The 18,727-nt window shown below is 34.9% G+C and overlaps 1 protein-coding gene across 1 annotated transcript in view; it reads left to right on the top strand.

Annotated features, from left to right (window-relative positions):
• Positions 1-18,294, top strand: part of HFM1 (helicase for meiosis 1) — a 98,919-nt gene extending 80,625 nt beyond the window's left edge. Inside the window, exons 32-38 of the mRNA XM_040627050.1 lie at positions 2,499-2,578; positions 3,572-3,675; positions 9,803-9,916; positions 11,529-11,619; positions 16,223-16,334; positions 16,428-16,582; positions 17,679-18,294. Of these exons, the coding sequence (XP_040482984.1) occupies positions 2,499-2,578; positions 3,572-3,675; positions 9,803-9,916; positions 11,529-11,619; positions 16,223-16,334; positions 16,428-16,582; positions 17,679-17,748 (726 nt within the window). The 3' untranslated portion in view covers positions 17,749-18,294. The remainder of the gene's footprint in view (positions 1-2,498; positions 2,579-3,571; positions 3,676-9,802; positions 9,917-11,528; positions 11,620-16,222; positions 16,335-16,427; positions 16,583-17,678) is intronic.
• The last annotated feature ends 433 nt before the right edge of the window (positions 18,295-18,727 follow it).

Consider the following 18,727-nt stretch of genomic DNA (forward strand, 5'->3'; position numbering starts at 1 on the left):
CAGCCACTTAACCGACTGAGCTACCCAGGTGCCCCAAGATATTGTTAGTTCTTAATTAATCTGTAAATCTACTTTTGGGACATATTTCTACAGCCCCTTATTAGCCTTTTTTTTTTTTTTTTTTTAGACCAAAGAATAAGGAAATGGAGAGGGATATGTAGTTTGGCTTGGTGTGGCAATTAAAACTAGAAACGCTTGCCCTTTCCTGGTTCTGTCTGTGCTGGAGTGTTATGGAATGTCTGAAGTTGGTTTTGATTCATGTTCCTAGACAAGTGCTGAGCAAGAGCCTCCTTTCCAAGTCATGAAAGAAAGAATGGTTGTTCCTACTGGTTGATGGGCTGGTCACTAACAGACTTATTCTAAGCCTACGTCATCATACCCAGGGCAAAATAATTGATCAGGCCATGGAAAAGAGGCAAAAAAATAGCAAAGTGTCTGCTTCTTTTCTAGGACTTTAGTAAGAAAGAAGATTTTAAGTCATGAGGCTAAAACAAAGGGAATACTGGGAAACAGGGAGAGGCGTGCAGTTTGAAACAGTACCACCTTCTCTGAGATCGTAATTTTTTAGTAGCCCAAGTTTTTCCTCTCTCCCCCTTCCTTCCTTTCTTTCATCCTTCCTTCCTCCTTTCCTTCTCCATTCTGTATTATTCCCTCTTTCCTTCCATATTCATTTTTAAGTTTATTTAATTGGGGCGCCTGGGTGGCTTAATCAGTTAAGCGTCCAACTCTTGATTTTGGCTAAGGTCATGATCTCAGGGTTGTGATATGGAGTCCCATGTCAGGCTTCACGCTGGGTGTGGAGGCTGCTTAAGATTCTCTCTCTCCCTTGCCCTGTGCTCCTTCCCTCCCTTTCTCTCTCTCTCCTACTTTTCCCTTTTTTAAAGGTTTTATTTATTTATTTGAGAGAGAGAGAGCACAAGCAGGGGGAGCGGCAGGTAGAGGGAGAGGGAGAAGCAGGTTACCCGTGGAGCAGGGAGCCGGATGTGGGGCTCAATCCCAGAACCCTGGGATCATGACCTGAGCCGAAGGCAGATACCCAGCTGACTGAGCCATCCAGGTGCTCCTCCCCCATCTCTTAAAAAAAGAATGTTATTACTTTTATTAATCTGTACACCCAATATAGGGCTCAAACCCACAACCCTGAGATCAAAAGTCTCACGGTCTTCCAACTGAGCCAGCTGAGTGTCTCCCTTCCATATTCATTGAGCACCAACAATATGCTAAGTACTGTGATAAGTGCTAAGATACAGCAGTGAATAAGACAGTTTTAGTCCCAATCCTCATAGAGCTTATAGTTGGATAAAGATACAAATAATTAAATAGGTTTTTTTCAATGTAGTGTAATAGAGGATTCTGTGACGGAGGTGTAAGATAACTTGAACTTGGATAGAAGAGTCCACATTTGATAGGCCAGGAAAGGATTCCAAATAAACATGACTGAGACTTGAAGAATATCTAGGCGTAAGCCAGGTATGGAGAGGTAGGCACCAGAGTGGTGGTAGAGAGGGATAGAAAAGTATTCCAGACATAGAAAAAATGAAGTGTGGTCCAGAGCTGAGAAAGAGAGAGATCTTTTAAAACACTGAAGTTATATAATGTGTCTGGAGTTTAATCACAAGTAAGGGAGTAGAGAGAGATGAGGCTGAAGAGTTTAGTAAGAGCTAGATAATGAAGGCCTTTTCGCTATTTTAAGGATTTGGACTTTATCCTGAAAGTATTGGGAAGCCACTGAAGGGCTTTAATCAGTGACATGATCAGAATTGCATTTTCTAAAGTTCACTCTGGATGCAATGTAGAGAATGGATTAGAAGATGATAGAAAAGGAACTTAAGGGCTCATTAGGTGGTTTTTGCAATAATCTAGGCAAGATGATGGTCTAGTTTAATGTAGTAGCAGTAGCAGTAGTAAGAAGTGGCTAGGTTTAAGACATTTTTCAGATATAGAATCAACTACCCTGGTACTTAGTTGCTTATGAAGGGTGAAGTAAAAGAGTAAAGATGATGACCAGCTTTCTGGATTGAGCAACTAGGAAAAAAGTGAGGCCTCACTAGGGTGGAAACTCCAAAGGAAAACCAAGTTCGGAGAAGTAAATACACAATAAATTCAATCTGGGAAATATTGAATTTAGAAGCCTGCAAGATATCTAGGTAAAGGTGTTCTACAGACAGTCGGATTAACTCTGAAAATCAGGAAAAGGAGCTGAAATAGAAATATAGATTTATGAGTCATTCACTTGTAGATGATAATTGAAGCCATAGAAGTAAATGAGGTCTTTGAAAATATGTAGAGGGAGAAGAGAAGAAGGCCTAGTAAAGAACCATGAAGAATATCAACATTAGGAAGTGCCTGAGAAGGAGATTTGGTTTGAGAACTCGCCTGAGTTTCTCATAATCAATTAATTTTTGGACTTTACGTACCAGCAGGAATTTTGCTGTTTGGCTTATTTGTTAAAAAGTATTGCTGTGAAATTGACCGTTGAACTTTTTTTTCATTAATAGATGCAAATGAATAAATCTCAAAGTGTGGACCTTAAAGAATTTGGTTTTACTCCAAAGCCTTCTCTTCCCAGTATATCAAGGTACAAATATAACGGTAATATCCAAGGTAGAATAGTCATCATAAACTCTTTGCTCCTCCAAATAATCATTTATTCAGAGAAAGGTGAACACTGGCTACATTCAAATCATAGTAATCATTTAGTTCCATAATGAAGTAATGACATCATAAGAGTTTGGTTATCTAAATTTATTCTATAACTCTACAGTTATAGAATACCTTAACATTCATTGAATCATCTCATTCCTGGGAAACTACCCATCCTATATGTCATGCCCTCAGGCTTTCCCTGCCTTCTAATTTTAACAGGTGACAAAAGTATACTTTAAAAAGAAAAATCATGTTGCTGTGTAAAGTTTAATCTTTTCCATTTAGGGGCCCACTCTGTATTAATAACACTTCATATTTATAAAATAATTTACATTTAAAAAACTGCACATTTGTGTATTATCTCTTTTGACCTTAACCACAGCCTGGCTCATAAAATGAGGTTTTTCTATCCCATTTTATAGATAAAATAACCAAAGCTCATATTCCTAGTTATTAAACAGAAGGCCCTAGATGATAACTCAGCATTCTTTTCCTATATCATGATGCCTAGAAGGCAATAGTATATGTCATTTCCCTTCCAGATAAAGGTATTCTATATGCAGGGATGACATTTAATATACTTAACAAACAGTACAGAACAGCCATTGACCAATCAGAACAGATGCCAACACTACTTCAAGAGATCCTAGCTTTTGTTATCTAATTGAAAGTAGCATTAGCAATAGATTTTAAGGCTCTACACAGATAGCAGATATCTACATATTTGGGTCATGTAAAGATGATTAAGTGTCTTGCTTCCAATAAACACCTATTTTTTTACCCTTTACTACCCAGGCTAATGTGGTTTGTCATAGAAGTGCTGAGAAGATGAACCATTTCTTTTTTATTTATATGACTAAGCGGTTTTCAAATTCAGATTAATTTTAATATTTGACATTTTATGGTTTTATTTATCTTTATAAAGATCAGAGTGCTTAAACATACCTGAATTGTCTATAATGGAGCAGAGGGATCAGCATGAAATCTGTGCAGAAGTTCAACAAGAACCATCAGAATATCAAAACAAAGGTGAATTACCATTGATATTGCCTTGAAAGAGAAATGGTTTATCATTACTTCAGAATGACAATGTGATTGAAAAACCAACATCTGAAATTACTATGATTATTAACCTGCAAGATTTTTCTCTTGGGTTATTGGACCAATTTCAAATTTTTAGGTCTGTTATTTCAGATGGACTTGCTATGTTTGTCATAGATTTTTTTTTTTAAGTCTCTTCCCTACATGGTGTTGACTATTTTTATTTAAAGATGGTATGAGGAAAAGCTGACAAAATAAGGGATCTCAAGATACACAAAGTATTTAAATGCTGAACTGTTACTTTTATATGTCTTAAAAATTATTTAAAATAATTTTATGTTTATAAACTTAGTCCAGTTTTACAAAAGAGCTGTGTGATCTTGAAAAAATTATTTAACTTCTTTAGGTCTTAGTCTTATCTTTAAAATTAGGGGATTAAATTAGGTGACCTTTAATACCTCTCCACTTTCTAAACCTATGATTCTTATAATTTCTCTGATCATATGAGAATATAATCTAATTTGTGGTATATAGCTTATATGTAATCTAGATTTGCTCTTTATTTGTGTCAATCATTAAATTAATGAGATAAAGCATATAATTCTTCAACACTGGGACCAGTTCATCATTACTTTGGATTCTGTTATTAATAGCATTATTTGTATGGGTCATGCCATTAATAGCCTGTCTGTTAAAATGTGTAAGAAATAATCCTGGCCATAGAATTGTTTGTTTCTGTTGCTGTATGTAGAAATGATAAACTTGGGATTTCCTACAAATAATTTCATGTGTGTGGCCTTAACACCTATTGACACTNNNTTCTTTCATTCTGTCACTTTATGTTTCCTCTGGCCATAATTTAAGATCTTAAGTAGGCAAGGGCTGGAGTGCCCGCCACCTCTTAGCCCAAGTAAGAACAAGAAAAGTCCCCTAATCTCACTTAGAGTATCAGAGCATTTATCCATCTTGCTCAAAGTCTGATATTTACAACGTGAAGAGAAGTGTTAGATTGTCAACTCCTTAATTTTTATGTCTCTTCAACCTACAGCCCTCTAACTTACTCCTTTTTCGGCTGCTCTGTTCCCTGCCCTTCTACATACCACAGTTTATTCCTCTGCTTACTTTCATGCTATCTTTTTTTTTTTTTTTAAGATTTTAATTATTTGAGAGAGAAACAGAGATAGCAAGAGAGAGAGCACAAGTGGGGAGGGGAGAGAGAAGCAGGCTCCCTACTGAGCCGGGAGCCCTATGCGGGGTTCTATCCCAGGACCCTGGGATCATGACCTGAGCTGAAGGCAGATACTTAACCGACGGAGCCACCCAGGCACCCCCTTTCATGCTGTCTTTGCATAGTTTTCCTACTTTATTTCTTTCCTAGCCCCTATTCCAAATCCAGTTTATATTATGATATTAAAGTCTCATCTAGATACTTTAACCCCCAATGATAATTGTATCCCTGTTTTACTGAAAATGGGCCAGTTTTTTTTTTTTTTTTTTAAGATGAAGCTGTGTAGTATAGTAGTTAAATTCACAGGATCTAGAATAATCTGTTTGGGCTGTGTGCCTAGCTGGCTCAGTTAGTAGAGCATGTGACTGTTGATCTTGGGGTTATGAGTTTGAGACCATGTTGGGCTGGGAGGTTACTAATAAAAAAGAGTGCTTAGAATAATTTGTCTAGGTTCAAATTCTAGCTCTGCCATTTAGTAGTTGTGTCACCTTTTGTAATGTATCTACCTACTTTATCTCAATTCCCTCATCTGCTTATGTTTTAGGGATTTTACTATTAAATGAGATAATATACATAAAGGTCTTAACATAGTATCTGGTACTATTATTAGTAGTAATTGAGTATACTCATTATACTTTTCACACATTAGTTTTTGGTGGCAAAACATACTTTATTTGTATTCAAATATTGCTCTAGAGAATGGTTTAAGAAAAACATGCCAATTTTTATCATCTGTATTCTGATTTCAAGAAAGAAAAAAGAAAAATATCAGAAATTATATGAGAAAGTATGTTGAATCATAAAATTTAAATTGTAAGGGACCTTTGCGTAATTTCTCATTTTATACTGAAAGAAACCAAGACTCTGAGAGATTAAATGACTAGCCCAAAATCACATATCTAATTAATGGCAGGGCCAGAAATAGATTCTATATCTCCTGATTCCCAGTTCAATGCCATTGCTATAAAATGGAATTGACTTTTAGTTATCAGTGGAGAATTAAAAATCGAACCTATATGAATTCTTTCAACTTTCTACCCTGCAACTATATATTTCTGTCTCTGCATCCATCCTTAATTCTCTGTTTATTTTTAAAGAAGAATTCTCTTTTCTTTTATTCAAGGTTCGTCTCTCCACCCGTAGTTTTAATGTTTCTAATCCTGCCTCCCTTGGGGCTTTAGGACACCAGTTACCCCTCTCCTCTTTTCCATATTTTCAATCTCTCCTTTTTCTCTTCAACATAATGTTCAAGTTCTTCTTCGTTAGCTCCCTATCCTCATCAAGCTAGTCATGACCATTCTGGTTGTAAGTGACAGAAATTCTACCCAAATGACTTAATCACACAAAAAAAGGAGACCATTCATGTAAACTTATAAGTCCAGACATGCATCTGGCTTTAATCTTGCTAGATCCAGGCACTCAAATAATTTCAGTCATGCCTCTGGCTTTCTCTCAGTCTTTTAGGTATGGCCTGTTACTAATTGGCTTCATTTTTTTCAACAGGCTTTTTCACATGCAAGTAGCCCCTAACTCACATCTTCCTAGTTGAACAGCCTCAGTAGAAAAACAGTCTTCCCTGTTAACTTCGGCAGAGCACAGTTCATTCTAAATGGCCTCAGTTGAGTCTTGTATTCATCCTTCCATCAAACCCTGTAGCCTGGGGATTGGGTCATGCGTTCCTCTGCTCTAGCTCTGGGGACCAGGGTACCATGAATGACATCCTCACCAAGATCACATGGAATGGGTGGAGGCAGTTTCCCCAAAGGAAAGGAAAGATACTCCTATTAAAGGAAGGGAAGTATGTCAGGAAAAGAACAGAATCACCAGAGTCTTTATACACTTTAATGTCTTGCTTTCCCATCAAAACAACAATTCTTCAAGGGCAATTTATACTCACTGTGCTCACTTCCTTACCTCCTATCACTTTTTTCATTCAATAAATTTGGTTCTCCACTCCTTTAAAACTGCTTTTGCTTAGACCATTTAGTGATCTTCTAAGTGCTGAATTCAGTGAACTCTTTTCAACTTTTCAACTTTTCTTTGACCTTTGTAGTATTTGACACATCTGCTATTTCCCTCCTTTTGGAAATCTCTCCTTTGGTTTCAATTAAACCATTCTGTTGGTTATCCTACTACTTCTTGAATTGCTTGGGCTTTTTTTCCTGTTCATGTTGCAAATGATTCTTTTTTTTCTTCTTTATTCTTCTCACTTCATAAACTTTTCTTTTACAATGTCACCCAAGTCCATGTCTACAATTACTAACTATATTCAGATGATTTCTACATTTGCATTTACCATCTGTTTCTTTCTGTCTAGCCCCTGACCCATCTATACAGTCACATTTCTGGATATATCTACCTAAAAGCTAACGTATCATTATCTGAACTCTTTCTATCTTCTCTGTAGCTCACACTGCTCCTTTTCTTTTCTCCTTAGGTCAGTGAATGAACCCTCTTCTTTTTCAAGCTGCTAAAGGCAGGAAAAGAGTCATCCTAAATATCTTAACTTACATGCAAGTAATCGCCAGGTCCTATCTGTTTTGCCTCCTAAACATCTCTCATAACTGTTCTTCTTCTCTGTCCCTTCTGCTGATACTCTAGCTCAGACATTCATTGTCTCTCATTTATTGCAATAGCTGTCTTACTTTTCTCTTTTCTTCCAGTCTCATTATCATCCCATCCATAACTATTCCGGGGAATCTAACAGGTATCTCTGATTATGTAAACCTCTTGCTAAAATATCTTCAGTAGTTATCCATTGCCTATAAGGGAAGAAAAAGTGAATTCCTTAACATGGAAAACAATCATCAACATAATCTGGCACTTAACTTCCTGTGTAGGCTCAATGGGCCCTTCTTCTCCTAGTTTGTGCTGCAGAAATCCTGAAAACATATAGTTCTCCAAACATTCTCTGGTCTCCCATACTGCCATGTTTTTCACATGCTGTCCTCCCCTCATGGAGTATCTTGCCTTCCCTCTTGCCCTGCTCCACAGTCACAGCTCTACCAAGCTCAAATTCCAAGGTTACCTTCTTACCATTTTACCTTCTTAGAGGTGTCCACTCTGACTTCCATTGTAGGTTTAGATCCTGTTCCCTTTGCATTCCCATTACACTTTGTATGTGGTTCTATTTTTAGTATATATTGTGTGTGTATATATCCATGAACAAAAGTAGAATAATGTGAACTGGAGTTGTAGGTACGATTGAAGGATAAAGTAGGATTTGGCTAGGTGAAGAAAAGTACAGAGAATATTTAAAATGAAGGAAACTCGGTGGTGCACTAGAGCAGGCTTGTGCTGGCTTGTAAGAGATGATTATTAAATTCTTGGGAATCTTTCAGCCATTATTAAAAGTTTAATTATATAAACTTTAAATTAAATAATTAAAAACAAAGACTATAAATATTCAAAACTAATCACTTCCTAATTATTCTGCTACATATTACTGTTATCTGTGTTCTTGAGATTATTTGCCTTTTTATTTGTATCTAAATGGTGGAAATACTATATAATGGTGTGCTACTATGCGTTTCTTCTCAACTCTGCATTCAGAGATGTCACATTGGTAGTTTGAAATTAATCATAATTGGAATATTTATACCATGGAAATAAGCAGACACTGCATATTAGGACTTGATTTATTGCTTAGACGTATGAAAGTAATGGACAAAATGTTAATAGTGCAGATTAAATTTAACAGTGTGTTGTGTCTGTAGCTATTACATTGTGAATAGCACAAAAAGATGAGGGAATATTCTTCTAGTATTTGAAAACTATTGTCTAATTTAGCAAAGGAGTTGCCTAATTCAATGAATGAATGAGTCAAATCCCAACATCTTTCTCTGTTATTTTACTTTCATCTTAGTTGTTACAGTCAACAATGTCAAGCAGCATTCATGTGAGAACTATATTCATTTGTTAATTGCAACCATATGTTGGCTACAGATACAAGAGTTTTGCAAAACTGAATGAAAACGTTCAGTGAAAATCAGATATATGGAATTTATAATTAAGCATATATTTTATTATTTGTAAATTTTGTGCTACATATTCTTTACCTATAATAAATACATATAGTAAATGTAAGTATATATATGCATACATTTTCTAGAGAAGCAGTGATTAAACATTTATTAGCACACGACTATGGAAAACTACAAAACTAAAGGCATTTATTCCCTGTAACAGTCTTATGAAATAGATACTATTATTTTTCCCATTTTGCAGAGGAGAAAACGAGGCTGAGACTTTAAATTACTTGTCTAAGATCGTACAACTAGTAAGTGAGAGAAGTAGCATTTTCACCCAGGTAGTCTGGCCCTAAACTCAGGCTATAAACAATGCTAACACTGAGGATTTTTTAGCAGGAGAAAAAATTAAAATATATTTTGGAAGAACATATTTCATAATAGTATTCAAAATTCACTTGAAGGAAGAAGAGAAGGAAGAAGGAAGACCATTTTAGAAATTATAAAATTCATTTTAGATTAGGGTTATTCTCATATGGGAATTAAGAGGGAAAATTAATTCTCTCTAAAAGAATCCATTGAAAATTAAATTTAATGCAACTATCAGTATATGTAATACAGTAAATAGAATTGGTTGAAAACAATATTCAACAATGCTTGACCCAATACTTTTGAAAACCACTATTCAAACTTCAGTTTAGTAGTTGAAAAGGTATTTGATCTACAATGGAAAACGATGTTAATGATTTAAAAAGTACCTATACTCTTTTATACATAAACATGACAGATTTCTCTAGATGGAACTATCCTACAACTTCAGATGAGAAAGCCCCTCAAACAGTGCTGTTCAACAGACATCTTAATGCATCTGGAAACCAGAATTTGACAGATGTGGATAAAAGTAATGCTCCATTCTCAGAAGTTTTGAATGTGAACTTTGAATTGGGAGATGAAGTTTGGGATGATTTTGATGATGAGAACTTATTAGAAGTTGCCAGTTTTTCAGCCAGTACTGAGAAGACAAAAACTTCAGGTAAAATTGTCTTTTAGCATGAAATAATTTCATGAGAAATTCTTTGAATATGTTTCAGTTCAGTTTCTGGGACTAATTTTCTTTGCCTTTTTTATGTGTTTGCTTAATTAGCTTTAGTTTGTTAAGATTATGATTTTTAGCAAAACTGAAAAATGTGACCCTTCCATAAGTCACATTTCCTCCTAAGGACAGAGGTCAAGGTTATTCCGTGATAATGATATAACAGATGAGCTTTTCCTATTCTATTGCTCCCCTATTTTGTTAAAAACTCTATTTAAATTAAAACCGTTTATTGAATTTTCCTTCATAAAACAGATTATCCAGCTTTCAATTATGTGATCACACATAATTTGCTAATGTTTGTGAAGGACAAAATTATTCCATTTTTTAAAAAAGATTTTATTTATTTATTTATTTGAGAAAGGGAGCATGCGTGTGCGTGAGCGAGAGAGGAGCAGAGGGAGAGGGACAAGCCGACTCTGCACTGAGCACAGAGCCCCACACAGGGCTTGATCTCATGACCCTGAGATCATGAGCCGAGCCAAAATCAAGAGTTGCACACCCAATTGACTGAGCCACCCAGGTGCCCCTAAAATTAGTCCATTTTTGAAAGTGTTCATCTGCTATCCATGAAAATGAAAGACACCTTTAATTTCTAGTAGACATATTGATTTTTTTCAGGCATAAATAAACAAATAATAGGAAAGGATTAGTTTCTTCTGTACTAGATATTGTATTTAAGTCATTTACAACCCCAAAATAATGAGACTTAGTTTTCTAAATTACTGGCAGATTTACTCTATGTCACTAAAACAGAAAATGAAAATCTTAGTAATTATATGAGAAGACAGCAAAATGGAGGTACTCTCTCCCATGATGGCTGACAGGAGGAAATCAGTCCCTCAGAATTATAGTTACCTCTTAATGTATCCTACCCCAATGCTCTTTTAAAAAAATATTTTTAAGGGAAGCAATTAGAAGTTGAAATATTATTGTTTCAAGATTCTAAGAAATACCTAAAGAGCTGTTATTCCTTCCAGAAGGAATAGGATTTGACCACCTTCACAAAATAGGCCAGGAAAATCAATGATGTAGAGTCAGTAGGCACAACTTCCCGTATCAATGGACAGCTACTAGTCCCTACTTCAAAGTTAAAAGTCATTGTATATTGCAATTTAAAAGGCAGTTTGTATTGAGTCTTTGAGGTAGCCTAATCAATCATGTGAGGGCATAACTTTGAGAAAATCAGTCTACATAAATGCCATGTATGGAGCACTTTAAATGAACTTAATTGTATGCAAACCATTGAAAATATTGAAAATATTGAATGAAATTAAACTTGATCATTTACATGAGTTAAAATAAGTAAGTAAAAGTGGTTTGGGGACCTTTTAGTATAGTGACTAATAAGCTAACCTATGTGTTTATAGTTTTAATCCTTTAGCTTTGTTCCCTTATTTCTCTGTGTAAATTAAATTTGATTAATGAGAAGACTTATTCATTCCTTCTTTAATCAGATCATATCTGTTGGAGAGAGCGCTTGTAGAACTTCTGAAAAGATCCATTCATCTGTTTCCTGGCATTTAATTTCAAATGTTATCTCTTTACATAGGATTTGGAAACACTTTGAGTTCAAGTACGGGGGGAAGTAAGCTATTCCTCCAAGAGTCAAAGAGCAAATTCCAAGGAGAAACGGCAAAAAGGCAAGTTTTAGAATTTTGGTTTGGAATATTTTACAACCTTATATCCTCTTGACACATAATTGAAGATGGGGATTAAATTATTAGATGTCAAAGAAGCTGTAAGATATTAGCCAACCTGAACCTTCTTACTTTCAGAGTTGTGTTTCTCAAAGTGCTATTGATAGACCACCTACTTCAAAAGTATTAAAATGTATTAAAAATGCACATTCCTGGGCCCTACACTAGACTTACCAAATCATGGTATCTGGGGCTGGAGCCCAGGAATTTTTACTTTTCAAAAGACTTGAAAACTGAATAGGAGTTTGACAGGTAGAAAAGAGGAGAATAAGGCGTTCCAGGTAGAAGAAGCATGTGTAAAGGTACAAGGCTTGAAAAGGCATCTCATGCTCAAGGGTCAGTAAAGCATCAATATGGCCACAGCATTAAGGCTGAGAGCTGAGGTTTGATTCTGAAGAGCCTCGAATGCTGTATATAGACAACTTTACCATATCCAGTAGGTAGGGTTATAAACTTAAACTGCCTTCAGGATTTGGTGGGCCAAAGCCAACTGAAGAGTGTCCCATATAAAAGGCACAACTATGGAGATATCACAATTCCAAATTTCAAGATATACTACAAAGCTATAATAATCAAAATAGTATGGTACTGGCACAAAAATAGACACTGGATCACTTTTTTACACCATATACAGAAATAAACTCAAAATGGTTTAAAGACTTAAGTATAAGACTTGAAACCATAAAACTCCTAAAAGAACATATAGGTAGTAATCTCTTTGACATTGATTTTAGCAACATGTTTATGGATATGTCTCCTGAGGCAAGGGAAACAAATACAAAAATAAACTGTTTGGGACTAGACCAAAATAAAAAGCTTTTGCACAGGAAAGGACACCATGAACAAAACAAAAAGAAGCTTACTGAATGGGAGAAGCTATTTGCAAATAATATATCCAATAAGGGGTTAATATCCGAAATATATAAAAATTTATAGAACACACACCAAAAATCCAATTTGAATAAAAAATGAACAGAGGGCCCAAATAAACATTTTTCCAAAGAAGACATACAGATGGCCAACGGACGCATGAAAAGATGCTCAACATCACTAATTATCAGGGAAATGCAAATCAAATCCATGAGATATTACTTCATGCAAGTCAGAATGGCTAGTATCAAAAAGACAAGAAATAATAAGTGTTAGTGAGGATGTAGAGAAAAGGGAACACTCATACACTGTGGGTGGGAATGTAAATTGGTACAACCACTGTGGAAATCAGTACGGAGTTTCCTCAAAAAATTAGAAGTAGAACTACTCTACAATCTAGTAATTCCACTACTGGGTATTTATCCAAAGAAAACAAAAACACTAATTTGAAAAGATATATGCACCCCTCTGTTTTTGCAGCATTACTTGCAGTAGCCCAGATATGGAAGCAATCCAAGTTGTGGGTAGCAATAGATGAATGACTAAAGAAGATGTGAGATATGTGCATATCTATAATACTACTCAGCCATAAAAGAGAATGAAATCTTGCCATTTGCGACAACATAGATGGATCTAGAGGGTATTATGCTAAGTGAAATAAGTCAGACATATGATTTCACTTAGATGTGAAATCTAAAAAAGCAAAGCAAATGAGCAAACAAACACAAAAACAGACTCTTAAATACAGAGAACAAACTGATGGTTACCAGAGGAGGGGCGGGTGGCAAAACAGATACAGGGTATTAGGATGTACAAACTTCCACTTATAAAATAAGTAAGTCACAGAGATGAAAATTACAGCATGGGGAATATGGTCAATAATATTGTAATGACACTGTATGGTGACAGATGGTGACTACACTTATTGTGGTGAGCATTGAGTAATGTATAAAATTGTTGGATCAAAAAGTTGTACACCTGAAGTTAATAAAACATTATATGTCAATTATACTTCAATAATAAAAAGTAAAATAAAAATAAATAAAAGGATCAACCACTACTCAGCTCCAGCCAGTTGTTGCTGTGTAGGAAATAAGTGTCTAGTGTTGTCAAATATTCTGATTTAAAAAAAAAAAAAGCTAGGAATCCAAAATTTGATGTAACATCTCCTGACTTTTAAATTTTAAGAACTAATTTTTTTTAAATGTAATACAATTGGGCACCTGGGTGGCTCAATCAGTTAAACATCTGCCTTCAGCTCAGGTCATGATTGCAGAGTCATGGGATTGAGTCCCACATTGGGCTCACTGCTCAACAGGGAGTCTGCTTCTCCCTTTGGCCCTCCCCCCACTGGTGCTCACTCTTTCTCTTGCAAAAATAAATAAAAACTTTAAAATAAGTAAATAAAATAAAATAAAATGTGATATAGTCTATAGCCCCCCTCCAGCTGTAGCCTAGTTTTTAACATGCATGTAAGCAGTAGGAAATTTTCCAAGATACTTAAGCACAGGATAAACAACTTGATAAGACAAAAATTATTCTAGGATTTGTAGATGCTATATAGTGATATGAGATGATATATAGAATGAGTTCCTGAAGGTGGGACCATGAGAGGCATGGTGGCCAGTACGAGAGGCAGGCTATGGTAAGACCTAAACTGGAGCAGAGGTGATGGAAACTAAGAGGTAGAGTTGGATTTTTGAAACATTTCATAGCACATACTAGATTTAGCAGTTAATAGGATACAGTTGTTGAGGAAGAGGGAAAAATACATGGCAAGTGGGTAGATGACGATGTTAGCTGAGAATATAGGACACATAGACATTTGGAAAAGAAAATCATAATTTAAAAAATGTTCAACTTAAGGTGCCTGTTTGGCTCAGTTGGTAGAGCATGCAACTCTTGATCTCAGGGTTGTGACTTCAAGCCCCACATTGAGCATGGAACCTATTAAAAAAAAAAAAAAGTAAAAAAAAAATTTTTTTTAATGTACAACTTGAAGTATTTTTGCAGAAATGCAGAGTGCATCTGGATATTGGACTTGATTAGAAGTCATGGAGAGGAATTACAGCCACAGCCAAAACTTTCCTCAGAAGAAATACTGACAACTTTTTGTTCAGAGTCTAATTTACTTAAGGATTATTTATTTCTCCTAGTTTAAAATATAAGAAATTTGTGATGTCTTTTGGTATTTTTGTTATTATTTAGTCATTTTACTGATTATCAGCATGACAGAATCACAGATTTCAGAGAATTCCAGAGCTGAAGGGTGCTTAATTTAAGCATCATTTAGTCTTCCCACCACCAAATACTTGAATCACCATCCAACATCACTGGCAGGTATTCGTGCCATCTCTACCAAAACAGCTCTAGTGACCAGGAGCTCATTCACTCCAACATGCTTGTTCCATGTTTGGATTTCTCAGACCATTCAGTAGCTTTTAAGAATATCTGCCTAAAATTTGTCTTCTTACTATTTCCATTCATTGATTCTAACTCTGAGTCATACAGAATAAACAGATTAGAAGCATCAAAGTAGAACAAATCTGTGGGTGTTCAGAAGCAAAAAAAATTAGGTAGGAAGTAGGAAGATACAAGTAGGAATATAACAAAGCACACAGACAGTTTTGTGAGCCATACCTTTAGAAACTATAAATAATATAGGGAGAGTTTAAAAGTAATGAACAGAAGATAAGTGGAGTTAAAAAGGAATCCTTATGAAGAAGCCTCTTAAGAAAAAATTGTGCCAGAAGTTGATACTGGAAAGAAGGCCTGTAGGACCTGAGGATTTGGAGTGGAATGGAGTCATGCTTTTCATTTTATACCCCTTTTTACTATTTTAATTCCTTGCCTTTAATCAAAGACAAAAAGATTCAATCCAATCAATACATGCACTTCTCTACTACCTGTAGCCACTGCTTTTTACTCCCTACATGGCTGTCATATTTTAGCCTGTGAGTGTCAACTTAGATTGTCACCTCCTCAGAGAGACATTTTTCATGACCACCTTTTTTAAGCGGGTTTGTGTCTCCACACTATTTTCTGTAATATTACTCAGTTAATTTCTTTCATATCACTTCAAGATCTATAATTATGTGTATTTATTATTTACTCATTTTCTGCTTCTCTACTAGATGATAACTCCCTGAGGATTTGTTTACCTCTATACCTATCTCCTAGTACAATATCTGGCATGCAGTAGTAAATAATAAATGTTTTTTAATGAATGAATTTAATACAGAAGATTGAAGGTGAATTCTAGTGTAGTTTTACATAGGAAGATAAGTCAAGGTATTTTTCCACAGTGAGACCAGAATAGGGAAAGGAGATTAAAAGTTAAGCAAAGTAGGATTTAGAAAAGATTTACAGAATGCTAGGTAATAGAAAATTAAGCATAACACCCAATTTTAAAGAAAATTATTGAATGATTATTTCTGTAGGCTTTTAAAAATAGTATTCTTATCTAATTTGGAATGTAGAAATTGGTGTTTTGTCTAAAGGAAAGGAGCTACAGCAAATTTTCCATGAGCCTAAGAAACAGCATAATTTTTTTGGTAATAAATATGATACACTTTAATCATATTCCCTAAAGATCTAAATTCCCTGTGGATCTAAATTAGAATGGTTTGTTTCTCTTATTTCCCATATTTTACAAATAATTAATTTTGATTTTTAGTTTTGTTCCATCACATGAGAAGCCAGATATTTATTTATCAAATTCTCCTGTGTTCAAGTTTGATACATCATCCATGAAGAAATTACCTCAACAAGCTGGAAATGCAAGTATTATAAGAAGCACTTCATTGTTTTTCTTTTAAATTCTGTCTGAATAGTTAAACTTTCAATGATTGCCTTTTTCTTCTGTTAACCTCAAAATATAGGTCCATTTACAAGAAAGAAAACAACAAAGTCTGTCACCAGAAATTGAAAAACTGTGCTTTACTCACTCTAAAAAAATACCAAATTCTTCACATTTTGTTAAGAAAGTGGATTTCTTTATTAGAAACAGTGAATGTAAAGAGGACATTGATTTCAGGTAAAAATTCTTTTAAGACATTGAAAGACTAAACCAATAAAAACTTTCTATGAAGAAATTCAGCATTCTTTTTTCCTTGGTTTGTTTTTATTTTATTTTTTTATAGGGATAGAGAATGAGAGAGAGTGGAGGGGATGGGCAGAAGTAGAGAAAGAGAGAGAATCTCAAGCAGGTTCCATGCCCAGCTTGGAGCCCAATGTGGGGCTCCATCTCATGACCCTGAGATCATGGCCTGAGTCGAAATCAAGAGTGAGCCACATGGGCACTGCTTTCCTTGGTTTATTTTAAAGATCAGCATCTAAACATTTTATTTACTTAAAAACATTGAATATTTAGACCCCTGGTGACCTAAACTCCTTAAGATAGTTCATATATTAAGTATCTCAATTTTGGGGAACATTTGTTCAATACTTTTAATTAAAACATACTGTATTGGTAAACTTTGTTTCACTGATTTGAATACAATTTGTTGATAATATAAAGTGGAAAATCACTTAAATCCAAATGAGACTGGCTAATTTTTTAGACGTTCAAGTTGTATTTTAGCCAGCCAGTTCTTTTTTTTTTTTTTTAAGATTTTATTTATTTATTTGATAGAGAGACAGCCAGCAAGAGAGGGTACACAAGCAGGGGGAGTGGGAGAGGAAGAAACAGGCTCCCAGCAGAGGAGGGAACCCGATGCGGGGCTCGATCCCAGAACCCTGGGATCAGGCCCTGAGCCAAAGGCAGCCACTTAACAACTGAGCCACCCAGGCGCCCCTTAGCCAACCAGTTCTGTTACAATTCTATAGGTTCAGTGAAAAGTCACATTAAGTCTACTCGTTCCCCCTCAGCTGGTCACTTCTAGGGGTAACTGTAGCAGTTTCTCTCTCCCTCTTGAATAGTCAAAGTTTATAGACTTGTTCACACACTGATTAAATGACATTACTTTTAAAAACCTGAAGGAAATACCTGAGACTTGATCCCTACTTCTCACAGTTTATGAAGTCTGATTTTGCCCCACAGACTTCTTACTAGGTTATGCATATTGAAGTTCATTTGATACATTAATCTCTCAGCAATCTATATATATTTCTGTACTTGCTTTTCCCCCCAGTAGGTATCATCCTGATGATGAAGCTGATGAAATGAAGTCTTTTCTGGGAATATTTGATGATATTTTCTAAAACAAACCAAAAAAAATCATCTCATATTTATAAGACAAGGTATATAGACACCCAATTACAAAGCATGCGTTTTATTTTTTGAAAGTTGTTGATAATTGTTCAAATTTTTTTCTTTTGGATTTGATCAATTTTGTTGACTTATTTGCACCAAATTCTTAGATTGATTTATTTTCCTATTGTAACTTCATGAAAAGCACTTTTACAGTGGGTTTGTTTCAGTAAGCTGAAAATTAAGTTGCACTTAGAAATTTTTGGTTATTAAATGCATCTCGATTGGATTTTGACAGGAACCAATAAGAATATCATCGTTACATTAAGAAGAAAGATACTCTATGAAAGCAAAATAATGCTAGGTCACTGAATCGATTTATTATATGGATTATTCACCAATATTGTTTTGTTTTACTAAAGATTTTTAAGAATCCAGTGGCTGTCTGAACCTGTTATATAACTTCAAATATTAATAAATAAAACATTAATCAATATAGATTATTGTTTTCCTTTGGCTTGTTTTCCAGTGTGGTGAATTCTAAAACCTTGTTACATTGACTTTTACTATGGCAAACACTATTTCATGTTATTTTCCCATGAATTTGTTCTCAAATTTATATTTATTGATAAGTAGTATATAGGCAGTCTAAGCAGTGTTTATTATTTTATTTATAGATACATGTGAAGTTGAAACCCACTTAAGAAATTTTAGGAATTTTTCTTTAGGCATAAAAGCCTTAGAGACAAGAGAAGTAAAGAAGAGAAACTTCCAGATGAGATTGTCATTGTTGTCATTGGTAGACATTTATGAAGCATCATATATATTAAGCATGGAGAAAAAGCTTAAAGCAAAACTAAGAAGCTTTATTATGTGTTGAAAAATAAGGGCAACCAGTTCCTTTATTTTAGTCATCTTTACAATTGGCATGTTTCTGCATCTGAATCAATCATGCTACAACCTTTAAAGGTTATTAAACTCCATTAAAAT

This window comes from Ursus maritimus, unplaced genomic scaffold (genome assembly GCF_017311325.1).
Source record: "Ursus maritimus isolate PB19 unplaced genomic scaffold, ASM1731132v1 scaffold_12, whole genome shotgun sequence".
In the NCBI taxonomy this organism is placed as follows: Eukaryota; Metazoa; Chordata; class Mammalia; order Carnivora; family Ursidae; genus Ursus; species Ursus maritimus.